At 38.8% G+C, this 24,266-nt stretch overlaps 2 protein-coding genes across 3 annotated transcripts in view; one reads left to right on the forward strand and one right to left on the reverse strand.

Moving 5' to 3' along the window:
• Positions 1 to 23,806, forward strand: part of LOC121731638 (somatostatin receptor type 2-like) — a 113,597-nt gene extending 89,791 nt beyond the window's left edge. Inside the window, exons 4-5 of one of the 2 annotated variants that reach the window (XM_042121183.1) lie at positions 21,446 to 21,507; positions 21,996 to 23,806. In XM_042121183.1, the coding sequence (XP_041977117.1) occupies positions 22,063 to 23,298 (1,236 nt within the window). In that variant the 5' untranslated portion in view covers positions 21,446 to 21,507; positions 21,996 to 22,062 and the 3' untranslated portion in view covers positions 23,299 to 23,806. Of the gene's footprint in view, positions 1 to 7,985; positions 7,997 to 21,445; positions 21,508 to 21,995 lie in introns of those variants that run through there. The other variant, XM_042121184.1, reaches the window with a different exon arrangement.
• LOC121731831 (lipase 3-like) lies at positions 15,300 to 16,676 on the reverse strand. The gene has a single exon (XM_042121495.1). The coding sequence runs from the start codon at positions 16,674 to 16,676 to the stop codon at positions 15,300 to 15,302; it is 1,377 nt and encodes a 458-aa protein (XP_041977429.1).
• Positions 23,807 to 24,266: the final 460 nt, after the last annotated feature.

Raw genomic sequence — 24,266 nt, forward strand, 5'->3', positions numbered from 1 at the left:
TAACAGTGTTAAGTGCATATGTGAGTAAAGGTCGATCAGGAGACGATCTCCAGAGTATGAGCTGATAATGACGTTGATCTGGATTGATAATAATATTTCTAAACATCATTTTTATATCTGTGGTAAAGACTACACGATGTGTCCTGAATGTCAGAATTATATCGACAATATCACGCTGAAGGGCGGGGCCTGTATGTAGGCAATCATTAAGGCTGACACCATTGGATGACTTACAACTGCCATCGAATACTGTGCGGAGTTTATCAGTACCTGATTTAAATATACCATGATGAGGAATATAATAATGAGTTTTATGAGTAAAAGTAGAAGGATGACAAGGTGTCATGTGGCCTAAGTTTATGTATTCGTTCATAAATTCTATGTATTTTGAGCGGAATGAATGGTCGGATTGTAATCGCTTTTCTAAGTTAAGAAATCTACGGAGAGCAATAGCATGTGTACTACCTAACTGCGGAGCATTCGATAAAAATGGAAGAGTTACGATATAACGTCCCGATCGGTTACGAGTAGTAGTTGAGCGGAATAAGTCTTCACATTGTTCATGTAATGGGTTTGAGTGAGTTGGACGCGGCTGGGGTTCTTCTGACTCCCAGAATCGTTCTAGACTTTTATTTATATCTTGATGAGAATGAGAATGAACAGAATGAGCGGATTGGGCGGAATGAGTCGAATGAGCGATATGAGCGGAGTTAACTTGAACTACTGAATTATCATATAATTGTTCAATGGGACCTATGAGTGCAAAGTCAAAAATCGTGCCAAAGGCTATGGGCTTCCCCGGGCCCAAAGTCACCTTAGTACCATCTAACACATGGCCTAAAACATCTGAGCCTAAAATGAGATCGATGGGCGCAGGAGTATGATAATTGTGATCCGCTAAAGGAATAAGCTGACTTTCCGAGTCATGTACTACATCGGGAATTTTTTGCATAGGTAGGTAACCTGTGACATCCTTCAAAATATGAGCGGAAGTTGTGATAGAAGGCGTGTCACTACGTGTGGGCCGAAAAGTAATCGAAACATGACCTTTAGAATTTTGTATGTGCTGATCTCCAACGCCTGTAATTTTTAATGAGCAATGTTTCGGTTGTAAATTAAGTGTTTTTACTAAGCGTTGAGTAATTAATGTTATCATACTACCACAATCAAGTAATGCGCGTGCTTTATGATAGTTACCATATTTATCTGAAATTTTCAAAACAACTGTAGGTAATAATATGGGAGTTTGTAATGAGTTATTATTATGCTGAGTAGTATTAACTTGAGCGGAATCATTATGAGCTGAATTATGAGCTGAGCTATGAGCGGATTTATGATGAGAAAAATTATTATTTAAATTATTGGGCTGATTTTCTAACTCTGAATGCTCCGTGATGGTAGGTAGTCATTGTTTGTTATTATTATTATTATGAGGCGAAGATGAATGCGACTGATGAGATGTAGATGGTTGATGATGAACGATCGTATGGTTAGTATTAGATGTGTAGGTATGAGCATTATTATTATTATCACGACGACGGGGCTGCGCGCGCAAGTGAGCAGGAAGTAAATGAGCTGATGATGTTGGCGAGCGTGGTGCATCATGACGATGAAGAGAAGTGTGATGATTAGGACTACCACAATCCTTACAGACACCAGTCGACCTACATTCGTTTTCGTAGTGCGGACCTAAACATTTACGACATCTACCTTTTGACTCGATAAAGTCCCAACGTCCTTGAATGGGCTGATGGTTATACTTGGGACAAGCTATTAATTTGTGCTCTGTGGACCTACAATATGGGCAGTAAAACTTAGATTTAAAACTGGCTTGAGCTGAGTATACGTGCTGAACTTGTCGGGGGGGAGAGGGGGGTACATAGTGTTGGCGAGAATGAGATGGAGCTGGGCTGACATGCGGGGTACGCATGGTATGTGCTGAAGGCGAGCGCTGATACGCGGGGCTTATGGGTCTAAAGCGGAGACTGCGCGGAGAGCGGGGGGAGGGGGGTTGTTGACGGGAAGATCCCGCTTGACCTTGAGACTCAGTGCGCGCTGGCGTCGAACATTCTGTCTCGATGCAGCGCGCGTGCTCTTCTAAAAAAAAGATTAAATTATCTAATGTGGGCAGAACATCAGAGGCGCCGTATCTCCTCTCGAATAATGTGCGGAGCTCCCCCTGTAGTTTACGGACTACAATCGAGACAAAAACATAGTTGCTGTCCATAGGTAAATTTAAATTTTTAATGCGCTTTGAGCCGAGATGAGCGGAGTGAGAAAAGTAGCTCGGATACTCGAGCGTATATGAATATTGGGCAGACCGAGTATAATATCGACAAATCTGTCGATCAACACGCGACGATTTTCATATCGACGTGTTAATATGTCGAGCGCAACACTATAATTCTCGTTAGTGATTTTTAGATGTGAAACCATGGATAATGCCTCCCCCGACAGGCATGAGAGTAGGTAATGTAATTTAAACGCGTCCGACAACGTTGCCATGTCGTCCATCAGACTACGGAAAATCGTAATAAAAGAAGGCCATTCTTCAACCAACGAATTAAACTTCGGAAGCTCAATTTTAGGCAAAACGGAAGAAGTGAGCTGAGGAGTCTCCGAAGTACTTTGTGTATTTTCGGCTGCCGTTAAAATAAAATAATAATCAGAAATCGCAGTGTCGTAATTCGATGTGTAAAGTTTTTCGTTGTCTTGGGATAAGTTTGGGTCGTCTAGGACCTCGTGATAAATTTTCTCGAGTCTTGTTTTTTGATAGGAAACTTCCTTGAATCGCGCATTAAATTCCTTTCTTAATGTTTGAGAAGACTCCTTGGAGTCGCCACTAGAAAGTGCTGTCGCAATTTCTTTGAGCCGACTGAAAGCTTTGACGGCCTCTCTGAAAACGGCAGCTTGCGATTTAGTAGGCATGCTAGTGTAAAGGAACCTTAACGAGCTGATAAAAATGTATATAAGTAGTTAATAAACTATATTGAAAAAATAGTAAAGTGTTATAGTAATGTGCTGAGTTTGTATATCTGAATTCTAACGCAAGTATAACTCGGTAACAGCAATATTATGTAATGAGCGGAGACATAAAACGTTTAAATGCGATACCTAAGACGCTTGTTATTGTAATAGTTATTAAAAACAATTAACAGATGTTTCTTATCGGAGCGGAGGTGCTGAGGTATGCGCGCGCGGCGAAAGATCGATCGCGATAAGGCGAGTAATTAAGTCGAAGTACCTAAGTGCTAAGTTAACAAAAACAACTGTAAATATTTCAATGAGCTGAACAATAATAACACTTAATGTAATAGGCACAAACTATGTGATGTATGAAAGTTTCTTTGTTCTTATAACCCGACGGAATTATGTTGAAGTTATTTTTATATTGGTATTTGGGCTGAAATATATTCGGGAATTTAATTGAAATGTAATATAGACGCAATATATTGGCTGAAAATAATGCGATTACAATTACACAATAAGATGATAGGGGATTAAATTACCTATGCAAATTATTACTTAATATGGCGGACGAACAAAATCGTATTTGGCAAACTTGCAAAAATATTGCCGTAAGCAGGTAAAAAATGGGCGGAGGTTACTTAATTCGATAGAATATTAATAATAAAATGGGATTCTAATAAGATAAGGCAGAAATATGAGCAGAATGAACTGTAGTTTTAATTTTCGCCGGGCGGGGCATTAAAGCGGGTGGGTGAAAAAAAAATATTCCTAGGCTCGCTATGGACCAGGGAGTGTGCTGAAAGGCTCGAAATGACCAGAAAGGTCACTGGACGGCTCGAAGGACCAGAAAATGTAGGGGCGAGGACCCCTACACTACAACGATGGGCAGAAAGGAAACTGGGGTTACCTGGTGGCTGAGACAGCTGGGCAGATGGGCTGATAGGGCTGATAGGGCTGATGTGCTGATGCTCGTAGTCACACGACACTGTCACCTTCTATTTCACTGAGCTGAGGATTTATCGCGAATCACGGGAACGGCTAGCCGATATTTTTCGTATGTAACGATCGCGCGCCGGTAATGGACTGTTTCGAACTTGCGTCAAACGTATGACAGCTGACAGCGCAGACTCATGCGCAGTGTTGCCAACTGCCACATTCGTCGCGCTAAAGTTTGGCGCGAACAATATGTATATATACTTATATAAAACTCAAAGGGGACTGACTGACATGGTGATCTATCAACGCGCAGCCCAAACCACTGGACCGATCGGGCTGAAATTTGGCATGCAGGTAGATGATATGACGTAGGCATCCGCTAAGAAAGGATTTTGGTCAATTCTACCTCCAAGGGGTTAAAATAGGGGACGAAAGTTTGTATATACTTCTTATCGCGAGCGAAGCCGTGGGCAAGAGCTCGTTTTAAATAAAACGTGTCCTATTTTCTCTATTCAAATAATCAATTTACAATTATTTTATATAGTTTAATGTAGAGTTCAATGATTTTTATTTTTAACATAATGTTTAATATTTTGCCTTTTGCATTGTTTTGCTGACTGTAGCCGAGTGTTACGTAGTTAGTATGGTTTGCAAAAGGCAGGAAAGCCTTTCAAGTGTGAGGGTGTACCGTGTAAGGGTCCACTAGAAGGATTCAAGTGTAATTGAGCCACATCCTTAAAAAGGGTTTTTCAATAGCGCGATCATAATGTGTATGTCTGTATGTGTACAAGTAGGAGCAAGACAAGTGATAATAATATGAGCTGAAAGATATTTATCTTACCTTTAATTTGATTGTACATTATATAGCTGTCTATTTATTATGTAGTCAAAGTTGTATGGTTCCAAACGTTTTTTTGTCTTCCTGAAAGTTGTCTTTTTTCGATTGCACGTTTATTCGTTGGGGCCATCGATATTTCAACGATGTTAATGGTGGCCGAAAAGGAAGATCTTCCGACCGAGAGAGATACTAGCAATTAGCATACTCGGTCAGGCCGAAGCCCACTGACGTCATTTCAGACGTAACGTAAAACGTACGACAGATATCAATTATTATTATTGGAACGTATATTAATTATTTTCGTTCTGTGGTGTGAAAAAAACACTCTACTTAGACAAAAATCTTGAGAGGTGTCAAGGGACCGGACCCGGATGAAACGAAGTTATAAAAAAATAATCCCATTATAGAGGAATGGCAGAATTTTAAATTTCCCGCCAGTTGACGTCATCGCCACATCAATGCCCTCTGCAGGGGTAAGTGTCCCTACTTGATTGATGATGTGTCGGTCAAAAAGTGTCGTTACAACTTTTCTCGTCTAGCTTCCATTTCGCAACGCGCGATAAGGAACTTCCATCCAAATATTTTGTTTTAGTAGAGTATTTTGTGATACCGAATATTTATTTCTTTTTTTAATAAAAATGAGATGCCACGTCACGTATACTGACAGTTCACGAGTGACGACGCGTAACATATTATTATCTTGTACATATTGTTAGCGCCAACTCATATCAATTTACGTATAGCTCCGTATAAAATACAACATTTACCGTTTTTCTGCTATTATAAGCTTCCATGTGATTTTAGTGCAGGCTCAGTAAGATAAAAATACGAAATGGTATTCCTATAAAATAACAAACCAACATCAAACGCTTTCTTATTGGTCGAAACTCCAAAAAGTCAGTTGTACGACTTCTGTTTCATATGAATCGGACACTAGCTAGAAACTGCGTTAAAATATAACAGAATTGAAATACTAAATTAATATAATTTGGGAGAAAACATAAAATAATAACAAGTTACAATGTTGTTGACAGGACATCTCAATATGTAATAATGAGTGTCGATTCGTCAGCGGGAGACAAGCGGCCAATTACAGCTTCACATTAAGTCCCCATTCGCCGGGCTCGTTAAAATAAAAGAAAATCGGGGTCTTAAAATAAAAATAAAATCGGCCAAGTGCGAGTTGGACTTGCGCACGAAGGGTTCCGTACCACAATAGAGCAAAAATAGGCTGAAAATTATGTTTTTTGTATGAAAAACCCCCTTTATTATTTCATATTTTATCACAATTTTATTATAAATTATTAAAAAAGAAATAAAACTGAACATTTCAAGTGCCTTGCCGTTATTGATATCGAGCAAAAAATGGCAAAAAAATTACGTGTGTTGTATTAAATATTTAATTCATTTTGTTTTTAGCATATTTTGTTGTTATAACGGCAACAGATACACACTATTTGTGAAAATTTCAAAAGTCTAGCTAGCGGTTCTTAAGTTACAGCCTGGAGACACACAGACAGACAGACGGACAGACATCGAAGTCTTAGTAATAGGGTCCCGTTTTTACCCTTTGGGTACGGAACCCTAAAAAGCAAAAGGGCTATCACTATAACATATTAAGCCGTTATAGGCTCTTATTATTGTTAATAAGAGCCTATAACTGCTTAATATGTTATGTATAATATTTCTTTATTCACACTTTAATCAATCAACAACGACAATGCTATCATGAGTTCTGTCTATTGTGCTATTATTTTCAATCACGTACTGAAGCATAAAGTTCACTATAATACACAATACACATGCATATAGATAACTTAATGACATTTTCAGGCTGCTCCCCTTACAACAAACGAATATCTCACGAATTCGTGAGATATTCGCTGTGCAGCTCGATACACCTAATATCCGCTAATACTCCACGATATACAACCTACGAGGTATTGTACTTACAAACTTACAGCCGCATTTTAAACTTTAACAGGAAAGGTTAGAGTGCATATTCTCCTGGCTACAAACTCAATATAAACTGCACAGCTCGTATATTTGTCTGCAATATCTAAATATTAGATAGCTAACGTTCATAGTCCTCACGTATTTATTGTGTTTTGTTTTCAATAAAATGTTGAGGCACTGAATTTCTTCGTTGTATTGTGTTTGTTTTGTTATTTTTAAATTTGAATACACTAAAAGCCAGGAAACTTACGGTCTAACTACAAAAGAAAAGATTTAAACACCTGTTGAACAGTTGATTAAAGAAAAATTCATTACAAAATTGTCTCAAAACAACTGTTTAACAGAATATGTTTAATCTTTTGTGGTAAGACCCTTATAGTTTAATACTGACCGGAATTATTACTACTAACCCATAATATGTATGATGTTGGTATGTAAACAATTACTTCTAAACAACTGTGTTTTTGTAAAGTTCGATAATATTAATTTAACCCATGAATCCCCAATCGGCAGCCGGCTGCCGCATACCAATTGAAAATCTATTGTGTCTGCGATACTCACAATGGAGGTGTTAAGACACCTTTTATAAATGTAAAAGTATTTTTGTTTATTTATTTCTATATTTTTATTTGTTGCGATATAAAGCTTCATAATAATATGGTCTACCATAGGCTAACCACCATATGGTCTACCATAGGCTAACCACCATATGGTCTACCATAGGCTAACCACACAATCATCATCACACCAAAATGTACGATGTCTTCACTATCGAAGACACGGGCCAAGATAAAGTTTAGATCTACAAGCGAGTGAGCAGCACAAAGCGGGGCACTTACAGAACAATTCATGCGCTCGGCGGTGTATCAGTCCCCCGGCGCTTAACTTGCCCACTAAACGTCCAATTCACCCGTCCCCTGAGTTATCAACTATTACTAATTATTTCATCTTGTAATTGATTAAGTTCTAAAACTTAACAAAGACAGTTCTGTATATTGGCTCAAAGTTCAAACCGAACTATACAGAACTAAAAAGCCAGAGAGAATGTTTGGGGCTCAGAAGTCGGTACATAAATTGTATGAAACCGACAACGATGTTTGTATGTTGTTGTTTCATGTTCATGTTGTTTTTAATTTCTATTTTCAGTTCAGCTTTAAATTTCGAACGCTAGTTTAGAAAAAAATAATAATATTATGATGAAAAACTTTTAATTAAGTTTTGTGAGGAGTTTTTCGAATAATATTGTAATTATGTTTTCAAGATGAGTGTGTGTTACACTGAAATTATCTCGTTTACGTGAATGTATAATGTACTTATAGGCTATAGCTACACATAACACAACAACGTTTTCAATTCAAATATTTGAATGTCTATTCTGAGAATATTAGTGTATTTACTGGCTAATACCCCTGACTATTTGTTGTATTGTTTCTTGTGTACGGTTACAAACTATTAACCTTATTTTAATCGGGATAGGGTTTACAAATGGTGCAGCAAGTTAGCCACCACTTTACACGCCCACATGTGGTGTCGGGGTGTTAGAATGTAAATAGTATTTGATGTATGACCTAGATCCTAGGTCTTGTTGAAACACCCCGCGGTTACAAATTAATTAATAGAGATAGAGGAAATACATTACATTATACAAATGAGTTTCGTAGCTATGAAATATTTAGTTAATTACAATGTAATTCTATTTAGACGTTTTCTCTCAACGCCATCGTTTTCTTTACCTCCCTTCTAATAAAAATACATTGGAAAAATGACTTGACAGACATAGACCTTGATTGATTATAACTAGCTATTTGACCGGGCTTTGCTCGGTATTCGATAAAACACGAATTAGATGACATTTTCTAAAAGTGATTCCTAGCTACATTGATTTATCGCCCCCGAAACCCCCTATTCAATATACTAAATTTCATGAAAATCGTTGGAGACGATTATGAGATTCCAATTATATATAATACAAGAATTGCTCGTTTAAAGATATAAGATAAGATGATGCGCGAATATCTTAATTATAATTAGTTATGGTGATACTATAGGATCTAATTTATAGACCAAACTTCACACTAACAAACGTACACTTCAGCACAAACATGATTGCTGATCGCTGACAGATGTTATTAATATTCATTTAAATAATATGCTTAAAAGTAAGTATGTACTTTAAAATCGTAAAAGTCAGTCACAAGTGCTCATAATCTGCTTTACCGACCCACTCTATACCTTTATTACCATCTCTATTTTATATCCACTTGAAATCAGTTATATTGCCATGTTCCACAATCCACATCTCATCTCGTGACAGTCCGAGTTTATTGTATCTCGGCGACAGCTGTTAACTGTCTCGTCTCCCGTTGTTACTCATCACTTGCTGGTATATGAAACAGGGTAAATAATATTATTGCGTTTCAAGACTTCGCAGATTGAAACTCCTGTATATAAGCAATTTTTTTATATAGCAGCAACTTTTCCCCCTGAAAAAAGAATGAGAAGTTTCAGTGAAAAATGTTGCGGCATTTTAGTATGAAATGACTTTTTTTTTCTTTTGGCGAAACGGATATTCACCGTGTATTTTGTTGCCTCTTCTGGTTCTACTGGATTTAATATTATCTGATTAAAAAAATGTATATCTGGCAAGAACTAGTGATAAAACAATTAATACAATCACGTTAACAAAACAAATTAGATACAACACCGTTACGATAAGATACGCGCGGGCCGCTGCATTTACGTCCTACCCGCCGCAAATATTGTACGCCATTGTTACAGTGTTTGTCTGTTTGTCCTGCCCACACGTGTGGGTTTGCTCGGCAAATACTTGTTTTGTTTTCATTGTTTACTTCCGCCTAAACCTTTGTGAAAAACAAGCTTCGTAAGATAAGCAGTATGAGCAGGACATATAGCTAAAGGTCAATAAAATACCTTTTTTGTCAAATACCACTTGCACAAGTCGAGTTAAAAGTTAAAAGTAAATATTATGTCATTCCTTTAATTATTTGTATTACTGCTGGGCCTACTAAGTACTAACTCGAATTGGCGCAAGCAGGCTGAAGAAGACATCATTTTAATTTTAATTTAATGTTACAAAATTCTAAATTGTAATTAAATTAAGTGCTCAGTATTAACTAGTAAGTTGATTATTGTAATTGAGGTAACCGGTAATAATATTATTATCACACCCACTTATTGTTATAGTTCATACCTAAGACCTCATTACCTAAAGGAGCTCTTAGGTCTTAGCAATTTAAGTTTCATTACAGCGAGTAATGACAATGATCGACCGGCGATTAGTCTCGCCGAATGTAGGGCAGGCGGAAATGTAGCTCGACCGTGCGACAGCCCGCGACGAAATGACAGACGGCGTCGATGTGGCGGGCTCAGCAGCTCTACACTACACACTGCGTTTACACTTATTTTACCTACATCTTTATAGTAACGCTATAAAAGTTAATTGAAAATGTCCCGGGCAATGTAACTGAATGCTGGCTGGTCAATTTTAATTTATATTATTTAATTAAATTGATACGCAAACAACTTCTTACTAATTACGTTCATTGAAATCTAATACAGGTATTCTTGTTCTAAAACATAATAATTAAATAATTAAAGGTATACACACCAATTACAAATATTATTATTTATTATTTAGTTCCATAAAAGTTAACAGACATTTTTAATTAAGGTTATATTAAGAAATTTATTTAATTTATATCTGAGGTACTCACAAATCATAATTAGTTAAAATTTTATAGTATTTTTATGTCTTTGGTAATTAAAATATTAAGTTATTTAAATGATACAAGAAAAATCTTAAACGTTATTAATTACAATGTTTTTATCGTAAGGCCCGCGATGTGACGTCACAATAATGACATAAAGTTCATTTATAACCTGTCAGCGCGTTTGTTTGGGCGCGTGACGCGTCTGATTTATCGCGGGTGCAAATAGAATCGTTTTAAAATGAACATTCGCGGGTGTTTATTCGCGGCCTACGTACCGGCAGATAAATCACAGACACGAAATAACCTCGCCATGATGTCACACCTCGATGAACCCTCGTCATAAAAATATAAACAAATATACACGAGGTACTATAGAAATGTCATAAAGACATTTCTTTATTTTAGTCCGGGTGCCGATGCCGGAGCCCTAAAACATTTTTTTTTATTATTATCAAGCTAATTTTTTGTGAGTAGCTTTATTTAGATAAGACGAAGAACATTTTTATTTGAGAAAAATCTCGAAAGTGGTAGCTAACAGAGATAGAAAGGATTTCATACTTTGACTTGATGGTCCTAAAATATGGATTGTTATATTTTGTAGGACAATGTTACTCTTAAATTAAATAACTATTAACTATTAACCTATCAATATACAAAAAATCTGCTGGTCGGGGTTCCGTTTTAGGGTTCTGTAATCAACAAAACTTGGTTGACTACGGAACCCTAACCAGCAGATTTTTTGTATATGATAGGTTAATAGTTATTTAAGAGTAACATTGTCCTACAAATAGAACAATCCATATTTAAGGACCATCAAGTCAAAGTATGAAATCCTTTCTATCGCACTTTCAAGATTTTTCGCAGATTAAAATCTTGTTTGTGTTATCAAAATGAAGCTACTCACAAAAAATTAGCTTGATAGTAATCAAAAAAATTGTTCTAGGGCTCCCTGACTATTTTGTATTGACGAAAGAAAAGGGTTTGCAAACTATAGGCAGGCATGTTTGTTTACATAAGGCCTTGCTAATCAGGGCGAGCGAAGCGAGCCCTAGTATATTCCACAACCTTTACATTTTGTAGTACACTTTACGGAAAAACTATTACGCCTATTGATTTGTAGATGTGTTGACATCAGACAGTCAAGGTTTTTTATATTATAATATGTAGATGTGTCATCATCAGTCAAGGTGTGACGACTGATGACACGAGCCCTCAAACCTCGGCTTTTAGCTAGTAATATTTACCAGTCCTGTTTCTTGCTCAAATACTATTTTTTATACTTTTGCAAACATTTCATAAAAGTTGATAGAGATCATAAGCATCATTTACGTACGAAAAACTATGTACAATAAATCTCCCCACAAACCCTCTGTATGCACAAAATATCGTTATAAGTTGGACCCTTCTCGTTTGTTATTGCCCTAAATATATTAAAAATACACAAAGACCCCTCTGAAATAATATTTAAGGGCTAGGAGGGATCGGAGAGATCCTCCCGTTTTCTTATAAAAGTAAGCTCAAAGTTTCATAGTTTTAATATTGTATTAAAATAACCTCGACCCGACTTAGGAGCCAGACTGCTTAGTATTTTACCTAACTTAGAAAAAATAAATACAAATATTATTTTACTAAATCAAAGATATAAATGTGTTATTTGGATACTTTAAAATAATAATATCTATGGACGCTTCACACCACGTCAGTCTGGCCCCGTTGCTAAGTACCTAAAGGACTTGGGTTAAAGGTACCGCAGACAACGGAAATATATTTAATACTTTTATAAGTGCTATACATAATATATTTAAGTTTTCTATTATATGATACACATACCTATTTAACACACATCCAGGAACTTTGAACACTTTTTATTCCGTCGGCGGGATTAGAACCCGCGACCCTCGGCTTGAGCTACCAACAGCCCACCAACTGAGCCACAGAGGTCGTCAAAAACAGAAAATATAAGACAAACATAATATTTAGAGGCCAAAATATATAAAAAAAACATCTGATACATTTAATGACATATTAAAACTAACAGAGTATAAAAAAATGTTATATTTCGTGATCTCGAAAGGCAGCATTAAAAGATTAAAGATTATCTCAGATAATGGAGAGAACTTTTATTTTCGTCGCGTTTTATTGTAGCGAAGTGACTCACAGTCCAGGAACAATAATAAAACGTTTCTAAATATATATAGCTCACATTCTTTCCCCTCCGCACTATTTCCGCGAATCCAGAAAGATACAGCGAAAAGTCCGCTATCAATTATTGTGCACTGTGTAGCCGACATTAATTTTTTGACGGCGATTAAAATAAGAATGTACCAGCTAAATAAAGAAATAGTATTAAGAAGGCTTATAGTATTTATATTTGGGGACATTGCTTAATAGAATTAGTAATAACTAGACATCGGATTATATGCATTTGCATACTTGCATATGCAAATGCATATAATGGCACTTTCTGGGCGTTAGTGCATATTTTGGCAATTTTTCATTGATAGTGCATATTTCGGTAGTTTGATGCCCTCGTAGTGTCCAAACTAGCTATCATGACACACACCGAGCCCACAAAACAGAGGTAGGATAGATCAAAACAATTTAAATGTGTGGCTCCATCCCCATTAAAAGAATGCAATATACCCGATAGGTAAAATATCTTTCTAAAAACTAATTTTTTCTTTGAAGTTGACAACATATTTAGTGAAAAAATGGAATTAAGTAGTTACCGATTTCTTAAACTTCAATGGGTATTAAGATTGCAATCGGAAAATGTTGGTAGAAAATTATCATTGGTGATGTATAAAAAATTAAAAATCCTGGATTTGGTGAAATTATAAAATTGACGCTTTTATTTACGGCACCACGGAAAAGCTCTTAAAAAAAAAATTTTTTAATAATAAGTGACTTTTAATTGTGCATATTTTGTGCATATTTCGGCCATTTATCGTGCATACTTGCATGCATATTTTGGCACTTTGATCGTGCATATAATCCGATGTCTAGTAATAACAAAATTCGATGGCCTTAATCAGGGAACTATTTTTGTGATGTCGAAATGAAAATATTATGTTATCTGCTCACACAGCTTATATCATAATCGCAGTGTTTACTAACCACATTTTATAGAAGCAGTCGTGTGCTATATTAAACTATAAAGCCGTAGCCGCTGAAAAACCATCATCCATCCATCATCTTTTATGAAATATTTCATAAGTTCGCCAATTTGAGAGTAAACTAAAAATGCTAGATAATTTTTATAATGAAACAAAATTGTAACAAATAATAATAATAACAGTAAAATAATTAGATTCAGCTCAAAATACGAGTCCAAATAATATAGATAATATCACAAAATTGAGGACTACTAATAAATGATTAGGGAAACATGAATCGGGTCGAAAGCTGAACCAAAATTGTTAAGATATTTTCTATATCCGTTGTTAGTACGCACTGAATTTAAGAAATAATCCTCTTTCAACTCATTATTTTTTGCTCTAAAATAACCTACTATTTAATCGCAAGTTAGCCGAATAGGAGTCTCGTACTGCTATTATAATTATTATATACAACTGGAGGGTGAGCCAAAATCTTTTCGTTTTCGCTTCGTTATAGAATCGCGCATGAAAATGTATGGAATTGACATATAAGCGTTCGTTAATATGATGTTGACATTCGACTCGTCCTATGTCAATTCCATACATTTTGAATGACGATTAATGAAAAAGTTTCGGCTAAATGGCCAGGTGTAATAAGGACATAGAATCAACACGATGAAGTAGTAGCTATTTAGTATTCTTTGACCAATATCTTTGTATTATCAAGTGACGCTTGATAATATAAGGGTGCTGGATAATATAAGTCTAATGTCCTCAAATGGGTCACGAACTCACGACCTACAAAAGAACAGCTACCTGACCCAACGCTACATCTCAATACCTGAACGCTGGGCATCGTAAATAACAAATAGGTCACAACAGACCCTACGAGTTCCGACACATCCGACGCGACGTCTAAATGGGTTACGTTGGGCAGACATGACGTCCGACGTGGAGCATCGTAAACCCCACCATAAATCCGTCGTAATCGATTTTTACGATCGTTTAATGGGCAGCGAATTGGCAATCGACAGTTATGGCTAATCAGCTTCTGAAATATCGGAGTATAAAAGTATACTTCTGGGTTTGAGCCAGACTCTTTGTGAGGGTGTATATTTTCCTCCCTTAGGCAAAGTTTAGACTTCCACATAATACACACTACTAATAATAATACACATTTAATTATGAAGTTGTAGGTACTGTGTACTGTATACAGCTATATTCTCTAATGATAACAAATAACAATAGCACTATTAAATTATGCTATTCAAAGATATTGTATTTAGTACCATCGAGGAAATTAATTCCGAGGCAGATGACAGACCAACGTCATTTGGTCGGATCATGTCAATTCAATGATAATTGGGATCTGTCGGCTTGGTTTGACGTAAAGCGACCAAAATATATAGATCCCCCATCTGCCTAGGAATCAACTTCTCTGATAGTTCAATAATTAAGTAGGAAAACAACTCAATACCCACTTGTTAATATTAGATGCGATTATTTACGTTGAGATATGAGCTACCGTTTATTTTTAATCGACCTGAGAAGGATGTTTGCGATATAAGTGCCTAAACAATTTTCAGACGATTGTAACGTAGTGAATTTCTTAATTACTAAATTATATAAAGACTGTACTGTCAGCGCCATCTATTAACGTAATTTACATAGTAGGTTCATAATATATGGGTAGTATTTGACCAAAGAATGTAATGGCAAAGAAATACTCGTAATAAACATAATATTACGCAATTTATTTCATAAAATTCTTTAATATTCATTCAAAATGTATAATAGTCTGTTGAATATCAGCGTCTTGAAATCCTTAGCCAGAATAAAGTCCAAATGGTTGAAGTTATCGAACGGCACTTTATACATTTCTATCACATTCGGTAGTTCCCTCGATAACCTCTCAACGTCTCTAGGACTGGCCAACCAGTCAGCATCACTGTAGAAGAGGGCGACGGGCACAGTGACTCTGCTCAAATCATATTTCGGAGGTTCTTTGGTTCCGTAAATCTGTTCGTTGCCATGATAGCCGTAGTCGAACTTCTCAAACTCTCCCGACGTGATTTCTTGGCTGTAATGTACTAGCTGCTTCGTCGAAGCCCCCGAAGGCGTATGCCCGAAGAACACGGGAATATTACTCGCGTTCAACTGGGGGAGATCGTAGCCGACGATGAGGAAGACGACGTTGAAGCAGAGAAGCTCAGCCACTGTTCCATGACACAGCAACTTCTTGACGTTTCGCATTAGAAGATTGTTGGGGAGGAACTCGTGCGCACCTATTATGTTTAGAGCGCTTGATATAATGGGGCTGCTTGGCGCCAGAAGCCTTAACACCGGAGATTTCAAGTGAGACATGTATACGACAGGAGATAGAGCGGCCATGACAGCTATCTTATCGTTGTACTCCGGCCGCTCGGATGCCATGACGAAAAACGACGTTGTTCCCTGCGAGTGGCCGACGTACTTCAGTTTCCTATCACTTCTCACGATCAAAACGTGGTCTATCATCACCGGCAGGTCGTATACTCCAATTTCGTGCCAGGAGAAGTCCCAAAATTCCTTCTGCGACGCTCTTAAGGTCCTGTGGAGTCGGGAATGCTTGTTCCCGCGAGCGTTGCCCATCCATACATCATAACCTTCTCTGGCCAGGAGGTAAGCAAGACCGGATTCAGGCCCGGAGACCACGTAATCATCCGAACTTCCTAGCAGCCCGTGCATAAGGAAAACGGCGCTGCCATTTCCTGGGATTCTGTACATGGCCAGAATATAACCGTCCTCCGACTCCACTCTGTGCACTTCGACTGGGAATCCATACTTTATGAGCAGCTCGTCGATGCTGAGCTTGGCGTCTTCATTGGACAGGCCACTGTTGTACTCCTCGATGAAACCGCCGGGAATGTCAACAGTGTTGTAAGTGTTACTGATGGTGGGTACATGGTATATTCCCAAAGAGGATGCTATAGCGTTTGGTATCGCCGACACGGTATTCAGGGTGGTCGCAAAGGCTTCTCCCGACGCGTGTGTCACCAACTGGACGACGGGATTCTCGATCAAACTATTCGTGAGCTGTCGAAAACTGAACTGACCGTCGGCGCGGTGGAGTGAGGCGATTACTATTAAAACCAGATTAAAAATCATGGCGCGACCTATCTATAGTATTGTCTGATTTAACACTGGCCGTGTGATGTACATTGGATATGTTTTTTATAGAAAATAAAATGCTTGTTTCCTGCGAGGATGACGAGTTAATTGTAGATTAATCGGAGATCCGCGGAACGATTTCACACCCAGGCCATGACGTTACTTGAAAGCCATGAAGCTCCAACAGAAATCAAAATTATACGTGTAGTATCTACATTATATGCATTTTTCCTATCTGTACCATCCATTACAATAATATTAAGTACTTACAGCATATCATAATATTATGATAACTATTTATTGGCATTTGATGTAGGTATTAACTATTAGTTATGTCCGGTATCCATATTATAATGTCTAAACGAAATAAACACTAAACCTAGGCATAAATAACCCGTCTGTCTGAATAATGTTTGTTATCTCGATATTAAAATAGGTTGTTTGCTGTCTGAATAACATACGGACTTCGATCAAATATTCATACGGAACTCTTTCCATCCACATCCGGCTCATGCCTGGCTAATTTTTGCGCATTTTGTATGGATGACGTCCAACAGTCTGGGAAAAACGAATCGTGAGTCTTTTTATAAAACTGACAATAGTTTTTACAAACTATCTATCCATGATGCATTAGCAGGTGATGATTTTAATCGTTATAATATTTTCTATTGTTCTAGAAGTCGCATGCTCAGACCAAAGGTTATAATGACTGAATTAATATAAACTATTCGTGACTCTACCATGGATAGAGTTAGCTATACCGATGTATTAGCCATATCAAAATTATTATTAAAGGGGCCTCCAAACATATTTTGTGACCAAAATATGTTTGGAGGCCCCTTTAATATTGCACCGAAATCCTTTTATTTATTTATTTATTATACAAGGTGTAATAAAACTAAGTCATAATTACTTACACTTTAGAGTGTGTGCGTATTCCTCGTAGAGAATTCATTGTAAAAGTGCGCTGAAAGACCTTTTTTTTTTTGTATGGGGAAACTCGTGACGCCGCGGCCCGCGCCGCGCCGCGGCCGAGGCGCTTGGCCATACTTGAAAAGAAGAAAAAGATCTTTCAGTGCAGCTACCTTCACAGTGATCTCTCTACAAGATGGTTTTGTTTAGTAAAGACTTTACCGTGAAAACTGAAAAATCATTTCTAGGGTTCCTTAGTCAACACTGGACCCTTATAGTTTCTGTCCGTCTGTCTGTCTGTCCGCGGTTTTGCTCAGAATCTATATGGCCTACAAAGCTATAATTTGGTATGAATGCACATATTAATGATGCCGACAAAATGGTACATGAAATCTTTAAAAAATATTTTTATGGTACCTCCCATACTACACATCAAGCGGGCATGATTTTGTTTTTCGCGTCCACCCCATCGTGTGGGGTGTCGTTGGATAGGTTTTTTAAAAATATTATGAGTATTCATAGATAATTTTCCGATTTAGGGATCCGTTTGTGCAATATTAAGTTTTAAAGTGGAAAAAATCGTTAGAGTCCAGTGTCCCCCCCTTCTACCAGCTAAACGGTTGCTTCTGGAAATGTGTAAAAATTTACGGGGGTAGGAAATATGCTGAATTTAAAAGGAAAACTATCACGGCTAAGAAGACTTCAAAGGATATTGAGTAATAGTCGATCAACTAAAAAAAACCGGCCAAGTGCGAGTTGGACTCGCCCATGAAGGGTTCCGCAGCAGCAATTAGGTATATTTTTATGAAATTAAGAGGTTTTTGATTTATTTTCATATTTCAGTTGATTTAATGAAAGTTAAAGGTTTACCATTTATGACGTATAAAAAAACTACTGGCTAGATCTCGTTCAAACCAATTTTTATTGATAGATTTTGTAGTAATGTACATCATATATTTTTTTTAGACTTAAGGAAGTTAGAGGGGGGGGACACATTTTACCACTTTGGAAGAGTCTCTCTCGCAAACTATTCAGGTTAGAAAAAAATTATATTAGAAACCTCAATATGATTTTTGAAGACCTATCCATAGATACTATATAGATACACACGCATAGGTTAGATGAAAAAAAAAATTTTTTTTGTTTCAGTTGTATCTATGGGGGCCACTAAAATTTTTAATAATTTTTCCATTTTTGTATCAAAATCTTAAAGCGGTTTTACAGACTACATCTACTTACCAAGTTTCAATAGTATAGCTCTTATAGTTTCGGAGAAAAGTGGCTGTGACATACGGACGGACAGACAGACAGACAAACAGACATGACGAATCTATAAGGGTTCCGTTTTTGCCATTTGGCTACGGAACCCTAAAAATGGCCTGTGTTGACAGTAGAGTAAGTTAGGTTATGTTATGTTTAAGTCCGGCCAATGTCATGCCGATGATGAAGCTATGTTGTGAGATTGAGAGATAAATTAATTCTTTTAATAATGTATGCCATTTTATTCCTTTAGATAGAATAAAACTTTAGAATTATTATTATTAAATACTACAACTACTTATTTCAGAAATTCAGACAAATATTGTACGAAATCAATTTAAATTTTAATAATGTCAAGAGATCTCAATATAGAGTTTTAAAACTTTGTAATATTTTGTATTGTAAATAATACGTTATTTTTTAAATTAGGTACCTACCTACCATAGCAAAAACAATAATATAAAGAGATGTTTTGTTGTTTTTGCATGCTCTACTATCTACAACTTAGAAAATGTTTTCACCTCAGAATAAATTTATAAAATCGTAATAAAAATTCATATAAAATTATGGTCTTAAAAGTTAAACTTTGACGTGTTAGTTTAGTAGTACAAGTACTACTAACATAAAGTTTAATAGTTAAACACCTCTACATGCTATACAATATACATAAAATTACATAGTATCTTTATATAGTACAGTTTACAAGTTTTACAACTCTAGAATTGTTAATGTCGATATCAAAGAACTTTTTCTACAAGAGTTTTCTAAAATACTTTTGACTCTGCCGCTCTCAGAGATATAATATTTTAATAATTACTTTACAAAATTTATATAATGAACATTTTTACAGAAAATGTATGAAGATTATAACAAAATTTGATTTAATTTTTGTCTTTAAGTGGGACCGTTTCATTTCCTTAGTATTTTTTAATGTTAGTTATAAAGAGAAAGAAGATGTAGACATAATATAAACGAAACGGTTTCCCTTTCTTTAGTATGAGGCAACTGATCTTTTAGAAGCAGTATTATTTATCTTAATTTTGTGCAAACCCCCACGCCATTAGTTTGGATGTAATAAAACACCCAAAACACATTTGTAAATTGCGATTCGTAAACACTAGTTGCAGCGTCGCGTCGGCTCCGTTACAATTTACAGCTCGGTGTTTATGGGGATGGGGTGAACTATAAAGATCTCCTACGATTATGGATCTCTACCTCTAATGTTTTACATGTTAAAAAGAACCTTTAAAATGTTCTTTTTAACATGTGAAACATTAGAGATAGAGTTTTCTTCTAAATGTTATTTCCAGAGCTTTTATCTCCGGCATAACCTCGATACACTTGGAAATGAAATAACTGCACAAGCTACACAGTATATACGTGATCGTACCACTGTACGATCACGAAAAATGAAGGTAATGCCACCTTCATTTTTCATATTAGATTGCCACTGATTAGAATGGACTAATGAAGATAGTTATTTTCATTAGTCCATTCTAATCAGTGGCAATCTATTATGAAAAATGAAGGTGGCATTACCTTCATTTTTCATAATAATAATAATATTATAATAGCTCCCATACCGGTTTCGGTGACGGTGGCCGGTTTCATTGAAACCAGGCCAGCTGCGCAGGAGTAATTTTATAGTGCCCAAGTGTGTGTGCAGTACACAAGAGCACTCTCTATTCCTTTACTCTCATAACTCAGTGGGACGGAAGACCGACACGAATGGCGAGAGATGAAGCGCAGGACCGACTTTTTGCATGCCCATCCGACGCATGGATCATCTTACTTGTCAGACAATCAGGTGATCAGCCTGCATTGTCCTAACCAAACTTGGAAATAACATTTTTCCAACCCTTATTATTTTTCATAATAGATAGGCAACGTGTAACGAAACCAAGAAAGCATTTTACAATATTTTTCAAGCCATAGAACTGATCTATTGTTTGTTAGGAATTTAACAACAGCGGATGGAATAATGAATGTGATGTATTTCATTTGTCATGTCTGAAATAGCGGTGCGGTAAACAATAACACGCGGGGCGTTGAAACAGTAACGGGCCGGTCAGGTGAGGCGCGAGATTTATCACCTGTTGACTAACTACTGCAGAACGTCTTAACAATATCAGACACGGGCTTGCTGCAAAAAATCCTCCAACGATCGTCAGGCTATAGAATATAGATATAACTGAGGATTAGATATATAGAGCCACGGAAATATTATCTAGTATTGCTATGGCTACAGTTTTAGTTGGAAGAAGTCACTGGCACCCAGTCTTATACAAAAAAGATGACGCAACCGTTTGTATATCATCGCAAGCGCAGATCTTTGATCTTCAGTTTATACAATCAATTGGAATCGATTTGAAAAGATTCGGCCCGAATGTATGGCGAGTATCCCCGGCAGTTTACGTTCTAAAATTAAATAAAAATGTCCGCATTACTTTAACAGCCCGTTTGCGTCACTACTAAACGATTTAAATCTTATTTTCCCCATTCGTCACCTCGAGTCGTCTAGACTCGGTGACAAATAGCAGCGTATGATCGTTATCTCGAGTAATATTTTCAAATAATTGTAATTTTTGTTCCAGATCCCGCCGGCGGACCACTGTGCACTGAGCTCGCCGATCTCCGGCTACCGAAATAACAAAATGTAAGTGGCGCGGGTCGCCTCAGATACAATTACGTTTCTAATAAAACTGAATTAGTTTAATTTCGCTCCCGAGCTTATCCAAAGCCCGAAATGAATTTTTACAAAACTTCTCCTCTCGAACAGCAAAATAAGTTATCTACATTTTACATAGCATTAGCTGCATCAGACGTAAACTCATGTAAACGTTTAAATTGGCGAGCATCGTAGCTGCGCCGGTGACGAATAGTTAAGGACGAGGAGTTGGAGGACACGTTCGGCGGCTCCTGGCCGACATCCGAGTGGCCAGAAAATATTTCAAGTGCAACCGCATTAAAAACATCAAAAAAGTTTCTCCCGCAGAGTGGATTACGTTTGGCCCGGTTATATAATTTAACTAGTTTAACTACCGGTCCGCCGAGCGATTCAATTTTAAGAAGTTAATAAATGTCGCCTTAGAAGTTAATTAGTGTCCTGTAATAAATTAATTTTAATTGATGTTAATTTTCCAGGTGAGTGTCGCCCCCGGCCGACCGCGGAGAGCCCAGAGAGCCCGGAGAGGCCTGAGAGGCCGGCAGCATGGAGCTGGAGGACGTGGAGGCGTGGGAGGGCAACCTCACCGAGTACAACGGCACGGTGGGGTGCGGCGGGTTCAGCCTGCCGCTGGTGACGCCTGTGACGCAGGCGCTGTACGCGCTGGTCTGCGTGGTCGGCCTGCTCGGCAACTCGCTCGTCATCTACGTCGTGCTGCGCTACTCCAAGATGCAGACCGTCACCAACATGTACATCGTCAACCTCGCCATCGCCGACGAGTGCTTCCTCATCGGTCTGCCCTTCCTCATCGTCACCATGGCGATCGGCTCGTGGCCGTTCGGCAGCTTCATGTGCAAGGCGTACATGATCTCGACCGGCATCAACCAGTTCACGAGCAGCATCTTCCTGTGCATCATGAGCGCGGACCGCTACGTAGCCGTGTGTCACCCGATCGCGGCGCCGCGCCTGCGCACGCCAGCCGTGTCGCGCATCGTATCGGCGGCGGCGTGGACGGCCTCGGCGCTCGTCATGACGCCAATCTTCATGTACACGACGCTGCTGGAGGCCGGCCCCGACCGCCGCCTGTCCTGCAACATCGTGTGGCCCGAGCACGAGTCCGCGCGCGGCCAGTCCTCTTTCACGCTCTACTCGTTCGCGCTCAGCTTCGCGACGCCGCTTACGCTCATCTTCGTATTCTACGGCCTCGTCATCCGGAAGCTGCGGACGGTCGGGCCGAAGAACAAGTCGAAGGAGAAGAAGCGCTCGCACCGCAAGGTGACGAAGCTCGTGCTGACCGTGATCGCCGTGTACGTGCTATGCTGGCTGCCGTACTGGACGTTCCAGGTGGCGCTGATCTACTCGCCGCCGGACCCGTGCGCCAGCCGTATCACCGTCACCGTGTTCCTCGTCGCCGCCTGCTTCAGCTACAGCAACTCGGCGGTCAACCCGATCCTGTACGCGTTCCTCTCGGAGAACTTCAAGAAGAGTTTCCTGAAGGCGTGCCAGTGCGCATCCGGGCGGGACGTGAACGCGACGCTGCACGTGGAGAACAGCGTGATCCCGCGCAAGCGCGGCGGTGGAGCGGTGCGCGCGCAGTTCCGGGCGCCGGAGGAGACGCGCGAGCTGGCGGTGCCGGAGGCGGTGGGAGGCGCGTCGCGGGAGGCGTCCACGGGCGTAACGGGCTCGCGTTCCGCCGCGCCCGAGGGCCTGCTGCTGGATGACCGCGCGGCCCCGCTGGCGCCGCTGATCGCCCCCAATGGCGTGTCGCACACCCGGCTCTGAGTGAAGATGTCTCGCCGCCGGCGCGAGTCCTCCAGCGCGATGCTTGAGGAAGACACTCTGATAGTTTCGATCGATTAATATCACTCCGGACCAAAGCCGCTGCCAGGCGGCGGGATTAGAGCCCAATCTCGCCCCCTGTCACCGTCGTCTCACTTTTAATCGTCCTAAATGTTTTATAAGTCGGTGTTTTGTGGACCTGTGTATACGATATCGTGTTCTCCGTCGGTTGCGAGTGTGCATGCGTGCGGGCGTGCGTGGTGCGTGCGGGCGTGCGTGGTGCGTGCGGGCGTGCGTGGTGCGTACGCACGCTGTGTGAGGAACAACCCGTGCCGAGACCCCGCTAGGGTTTAACGAAGAATTTATTAATGTTTAGGTGTCGCGTGGCGATGTAACGTATTATTTGTATACTGATTTAACTGTTAACTGTAAAAATGTACATATCGTGTAAATATTCACACAATTATTGTCATAATGTCGTTAATATAATAAATATTTAATATATTATAAATTTGTCATTACGTGTTTAATTAATTACTAACCTATGGTACACATGGTACATGTCATCCTCATTGGAGATATTAACCAACTTCCGTTTATAGAGCGTGAAAACCTCTTTAAACTTAATTACACTCGTCCAAACCTGGTAACCAGCATCACCCAGGAGTTGTCTTGCACACACAGGAGCCCTATGGATGTGGCATACGCCTTAAGCATGGTCTATAATAACATCTATTCATCGAAGGAAATTGTGCGGTCCCTAAAGCTAATGAAGTATACAGGAGCGAGAATACCTAAAACCGATCTAAATAGGTACCCTGTATCTTGTCCACACACAAGAGGAGAAAGCAGCCCTCACTAATACAGGCTATGGATCGGGAACGGACTCTCGCGTCCTCACAATCCATGAAGCTCAGGGATTAACGAGTCCTTCGGTGATCATCATACAGACCAAGTCCCGAAAGCTGGCA

The sequence above is a fragment of the Aricia agestis genome, chromosome 11, assembly GCF_905147365.1.
Source record: "Aricia agestis chromosome 11, ilAriAges1.1, whole genome shotgun sequence".
In the NCBI taxonomy this organism is placed as follows: domain Eukaryota; kingdom Metazoa; phylum Arthropoda; class Insecta; order Lepidoptera; family Lycaenidae; genus Aricia; species Aricia agestis.

Bases quoted from the DNA above. Each gene is read 5' to 3' on its own strand.
- LOC121731831 (XM_042121495.1), bottom strand. From the start codon at position 16,676: ATGATTTTTAATCTGGTTTTAATAGTAATCGCCTCACTCCACCGCGCC.